At 36.9% G+C, this 6,344-nt stretch overlaps 2 protein-coding genes across 2 annotated transcripts; both read left to right on the top strand.

Moving 5' to 3' along the window:
* The first annotated feature begins 541 nt into the window (after window positions 1–541).
* LOC145685474 (uncharacterized) lies at window positions 542–1,702 on the top strand. The gene has a single exon (XM_081757872.1). The coding sequence runs from the start codon at window positions 542–544 to the stop codon at window positions 1,700–1,702; it is 1,161 nt and encodes a 386-aa protein (XP_081613998.1).
* Window positions 1,703–3,339: 1,637 nt separating this feature from the next.
* Window positions 3,340–4,014, top strand: LOC145685475 (uncharacterized). The gene has a single exon (XM_081757873.1). The coding sequence runs from the start codon at window positions 3,340–3,342 to the stop codon at window positions 4,012–4,014; it is 675 nt and encodes a 224-aa protein (XP_081613999.1).
* The last annotated feature ends 2,330 nt before the right edge of the window (window positions 4,015–6,344 follow it).

Genomic DNA, 6,344 nt, shown 5'->3' on the forward strand with positions numbered 1-6,344 from the left:
TAAGCATAATACACTGTTGCAAGAAGATACTACTCAGGAGGCTACTAACAAAGCAAGTTCAAGCAAAACAAATAACAATACAACTAATGTACCTAAAGTTAAGGAACAGAATCAGGTTCAAGTTCAACCACAGGACTCTTATTGCTCATTTAAGATTAATTATGGTCAGCAAGTCTTATTAGCAACAGCGTTAGTTAACGTAACAAACACTAGAGGTCGTTTTCAACAATGCAGAGTGTTATTAGATGCAGCGTCTCAATCGAATTTTGTAAGCGAAGCTTTAGTTCATAGACTAGGTCTCAAGAAAACGAAAAATCGTGTTTCCATTAGAGGTATCAATTCTATAACCTCCGAAGCTCAGTACAGTGTTGAAGTTCATATTTATTCAAGAACATGTGATTTTAATGCAGTGGTCGATTGTTTAGTATTGCCAAACATTACAGGTTGCATACCTTCTAAGGATATTGATTACAGTAATTAGAACTTGCCAAGGGATATTTGCTTAGCCGATCCAAATTTTCATCGCTCGTCGTCAGTAGACATGCTTATAGGTGCGGGGTTATTCTACAGTCTCCTCGAGCCAGGCCAGAAGACTAAAAAAGGACATTATCCAGTTTTGCAGGAAACGAAGCTAGGATACGTTGTCGTCGGAAATATGCCTTCAATACCCGAAGAAGCTAACCAGTCGGTAATTTCATGTTTTGCTCAGATGGAGACAGACTTGGATACACAATTGAGAAAATTCTGGGAACTCGAAGATCTTCAGACTAAGATTTACACGCCGGAAGAAAAAAATTGTGAGAAACATTTTTTACAAAATACAACCAGAAATGGAGACGGAAGATTTATTGTGAAATTACCAAAGAAGGAAGAGAATGCAGTTTTAGGAGAGTCTTACAACATGGCACTACAAAGATTTAAGCAGCTTGAAAAAAGATTGCTACAAAATCCTGAGTTTCATAAACAATATGCCGCCTTCATGGATGAGTATTTAAGTCTGGGTCATATGCGAAAAGTTACAGAAGACGTGAACAGCAGCAGCAGTTGTTATCTTCCACATCATCCTGTATTCAAGATGGACAGTACAACAACTAAATTAAGAGTGGTTTTTGATGCAAGTGCAAAAACGTCTAATGGCAAATCATTGAATGACATTCTTCAAGTTGGGCCAATTGTTCAAGATGACTTGTACTCCATTATTTTAAGATTTCGGTTGTATCCAGTTGCATTCACAGCAGACTTAGAGAAAATGTATCGCCAAATAATAATTTATGATGAGGACAAGTGTTTACAACGCATCCTTTGGAGAAACACAGTAGAAGAACCGATCCAGACGTATGAGTTACAAACAGTGACGTACGAGACTTCGTCAGCGTTCTTCTTGGCAACAAGATGTCTGAAGCAAATAGCGAAGGAAAATTCCAAGGAATTTCCAGAAGCAGCAGAAGTAATAAAGCACAATTTCTACGTTGATGATGTGTTAAAATCAGTACCAAACGTGTCAAAGGCCTTAGAACTACAGAAGGATCTTATTAGTATTTTAAGCAGAGCAGGTTTCAAGCTTCGTAAATGGAGTTCTAACAAAGAAGAAGTACTTCAAAGAGTTCCCGAAGACTTCAGGGAAAAACAACAGCCTATCATACTTGGTCAGCAAGACGGTGTTAAGACTTTAGGAATAGCGTGGATTCCATTAACAGACTAACTTGTAATTTAGAACAAAATTTGTAAACACGGAACTGCAGTAGAAAGTAATGTTGCAATGACAAAAAGACAAGTCGTCAGTATAGTGTCATCTATCTTCGATCCATTAGGTCTAATCGCTCCAATTGTTATCAAATACAAGAATTTCTTACAGAAGTTGTGGAAGACAGGAATGGATTGGAATGACCCATTAGACACAGTCCTACAAGTTGAGTGGAATCAATTAATGTTTTGGTTACCTGCGATGGCGAAGATACAAATTAAAAGAAAAGTAATGTTTTCGGAGAACGTTAAGGAAATTCAATTACATGGTTTCTGCAATGCAAGTGAAGAAAATTTTGGAGCAGTGGTGTATATCAGGGCTACAGACGATCAAGGAAACATTGAAGTCTATTTACTTTGTTCAAGGTCTAAGGTTGCACCACTGAAGAAGCACACTTTGCCTAGATTGGAATTATGTGGAACACTGTTACTTTCAAAGCTAATAGACAAAACACTATCCATATTGAATATAGAGGTCAGTGGTATACACCTGTGGACAGACTCGACGATAGTTTTGTCATGGATCAAATCACCTCCCAATCGTTGGAAGACATTTGTATCCAACAGGGTTGCTCAAATTCAGAGAATCACATCAATCAATCAATGGCACCACGTGCGTAGTAAAAAAAATGCGGCAGACATAGTTAGTCGAAGAGCGGATCCCAACACTCTTATTCAGTCTCGAGAATGGTGGCATGGTCCAAAGTTTCTTCACACAGCAGAATGGCCATGTCAAGAACAAAATGAGCCAGCTAATATTCCAGAAGAGAAGAAAGTCATGATAAGTTTGGTGGCAGTTCATGAAACAAGCTTTATGAAAAGGTATTCATCGTTAAACAAAATGTTGAGAGTAGTAGCGCATTGTTTGCGATTCAAACATAATTGTCTTTCCAAGAAATCAGAAAGAAGAACTGATAGTCTTGACGCTTCGGAACTTCGTTTAGCGTTACACAGGTGTATCAAGATAGTACAACATACTACCTATCATCAAAAAATATTGAACTTGCGGCAACAAATGGAAGTTTCAACAAAGAGCCCAATCAAGGATCTTTTTCCATTTCTGGACACGGAAGGAATGCTAAGAGTAGGAGGAAGATTGGAACATTCAAAGGTTGGAGTACGACAACAAGCATCAATTCATCCTACCTGCAGGACATAATTTCACCCACCTGATAGTCAAAGGAGAACATAAAAGGTTGCTTCATGCAGGACCACAGCTTCTTATTGCATCTTTGCGTACCAGATATTGGATTCCAAGAGCTAAGAAGATGGTCAAGGCAATAGTACACAATTGTTTGGTTTGTTTCAAGTGGAGATCAACAAGTTCATCACAGTTAATGGGACACTTACCCAAGGAAAGAGTAAATGAAGCAAGACCATTTGTACACTTGGGAGTGGACTACGCAGGATTCTTTTATGTCAAGCCCACAATTCACATCAAAATTCAAATGAAGGTCTATGTAGCGTTATTCATCTGTTTAGCCACTAGAGCAGTTCACATAGAAATAGTTTCAGACTTATCTTCTCAAGCCTTCATCGCAGCATTGAAGAGATTTGTTGCTAGGCGAGGTAAATGCTTATCTATCTGTGGCGACAATGGTTCAAACTTTGTTGGCGCCAATCGAGAATTGCAACAATTTTTTGAATCTAAGACTAACCGAAAGGATCCTGGAATACTCAGCTCAAGAAGGTTTTAAATGGAAATTCATTCCTGCCAGATCTCTTCACACGGGGTCATGGGAAAGTTCAATAAAATACCACCTACGGGGTGTAGTAGGAACAGCAAGTCTGACATACAAAGAGTTGAACACGTTACTTATTCAAATTGAAGCCATTCTAAATTCAAGACCATTGACAGCCATTTCCAACGATCCTACAGATCCAATGTATCTCAGTCCAGGACATTTTTTGATGGGAGCTACACTTCTCAGCCTTCCGGAACCAGATCTACTGGACGCACCAATCAACAGACTAGGCAGATGGCAACGGATTCAACAAATGAAGCAGCATATTTGGAAACGTTGGTCAAGGGATTACCTCAACCAGTTACAGCAAAGAAGAAAATGGAAGTCAGCTCAGCCTAATCTACAACTGGGCATGGTCGTATTGTTAAAAGAAGACAATGTTCCTCCTCAAGTGTGGAAGTTAGGTGTGATTGAAGAAGTTCATCCGGGCAGTGATAATTTAGTGCGAGTGGCAACTGTGAAGTGTAAAAGTGGCATTTTTCGGCGCAGTGTTGCTAAATTAATTCCTTTACCCCTAAAATATTAATTGATTGTGTCCAATCAAGGAGGGGGAGGATGGGTAAGCTTGCATATGTGCATGGATAAGCTTGCATTATTTTTATTCATATTAGTTTCATTTTTTGTATATAGTTTAGTGGTTTAGTGAATTCTTTGTGATCCTTTTAGTGATTTTCTGGTGAGTTTTAGTGAGTTGTGTTTGCATTGGCTGGCAACAGTGTCTTCAGTGTGCTATTCAAGTTGTGTCTGTGCATTCGACAATGTGCTGCGAAGTGCAACTAGGCAAGCATATTCATTCATACTTTTAGAAAAGCATATTTACTCAAAATTAAAAAAAAACACTCATGTTAATATACAAGATTTACATGTTCTTAACAGTGTTTTAGAGTGCTACTCAGTTTATGTGTGACCGAAGACAAAGTATGATGGTTTAACAAACTACCATGTGGTTTAGCAGCAAGCTAGCAACAATTAATTGCAAAAAGAAGTTAAGATAAGTAATTCATTGTACTAATATTTAAGTATTATATCATTATATTAACATATGAACAAAGCATGTCATATTTATCATATTAACGCATGTACTTTTGAATAAGAATCGAAGCAAGTAACATCTAAACTATTCGTCAAGTCTTATTTCTCGTTCCTTCATGATATCTGGGTGAATCAGTAATATGGGTTTAATCATACAGTTCATTAGCTGTGGATGTGATATGCGTGATTGGTAAATAAAGTACATAAACATATCACCCTTTATACATAAGCATCATCAACTACTATGAAAGAAGGTTGCTGGCAATTGCCAAATGACTGCAAATGCTTGTGGATAATACGAGATGATAAGAGCGATAGAGGTACAGTGCACTTTCATGTGAGGAAGCAGCAGTTTCCTGTCATATGCCACGAGTGTTACAGCTCTCTTGTAATTATAAACACAAATCTTTCTTCCTCTTCCAGCTCTTTTTTTATATGACAGATACATTGGCATTGTCTTCCGCTAAAGAAGAAGGTATCAAACACTAATATAATAATTCAGAAACTATCAAATAGGCGGTTTGCAAACTATAACAGGAGCCGCGGTTGCTTCATCACATTCTCTTTTTTATCAAACAAATAGAAATTCAAGTACTTGTTGTGGAAAACTGCGTAACTTCCATATATTTGTGTAACATTTACTCTGATAATACAATATGTATAAATAAGAACTTTTCTCAAATTTCTGTCTTGAAAGCTTACTTACCGGGAGGGACGATTAACGTGAGCATTTTCTGACTGCACATCGTCCTCCTGATAACTTGAATTCTCGGTAATATAAGATAGTACTAATATTAGATAGTAGAGAAGAAACACTGAGACATCACTGAGACACTGAGACTAAGACACCAGATAAATATATACAAGTAAATGTGAAAAATAAATTTGGTTGTGTATGTGGTTAGTATGATTTTCGATTACTGATAACGCAAAACGTTCTAGACTGAATTTTAAGGCGTAAATAAAAGAGAAAAAAATGTAACTTGGAATACGAATTCAGATTTTCGAGCAACAATGTAGTACTTGAAATCAATGCTTCTTTCAAAAAAAAAATGTTCCTGGGGGGAAAACACTTAGTATTCGGAGGGCACTGATGGTTCTATTCTATTTATTATTATATTATAGATTATTTCTTGAGTCTCCTTCGAGAGGGCAACCACTCTCAGAGCTCCGGGGTGGACACTGCCCCCCAAGAAAAGCATGTCTGGAAGAAACACTGCTTGTAATAAGGGAATCCTGGATTCGGTCAACGGGAATTACACTTCCATGTTTCGAGTCGAACATTGTAAAGTGCGATCACGTGACAAAATTACTGTTTCAGTGGAAAATGTGCTATAGTGTCATCCTTGAATTCGTTTAGATGTATGTACAGTAATTTAAGATAACTCGGCGTGTAATAATACAGACATAAATTACAGTATTTATAATATGAAATTGTCCACAAGTCCAATCTTACCACTAAGCTACAACGTAATTGTGCGTTCACAAGTAAATGCACTTACTCTTAAAGACAAAAACGAAAGGCAAAATCCAGAAAGTTCTAATATGTTTATTGAGAACCTTGCTCCTGGCATGTTAATAAAACATGCTCGAAGAATGACTTAACCTTAGGATATAGCATTGAAACAATAGAGATTCACTGGCAAATATACAGTCAATATAACGATGAAATACTATTGCATTTAAAAAAAAGCTAATAATAATACTTCTGATACTAAATTAACGATCAAGAATAAAGTAATGATCAACAATAAAGTAACGGTCAACAGTGTTATTAATATTTAACAAAATAAATATCAAAGATGTGATATATGTAAATCTATT

This window comes from Thermobia domestica, chromosome 5, assembly GCF_964235325.1.
Source record: "Thermobia domestica chromosome 5, izTheDome1.hap1.1, whole genome shotgun sequence".
NCBI lineage: Eukaryota > Metazoa > Arthropoda > Insecta > Zygentoma > Lepismatidae > Thermobia > Thermobia domestica.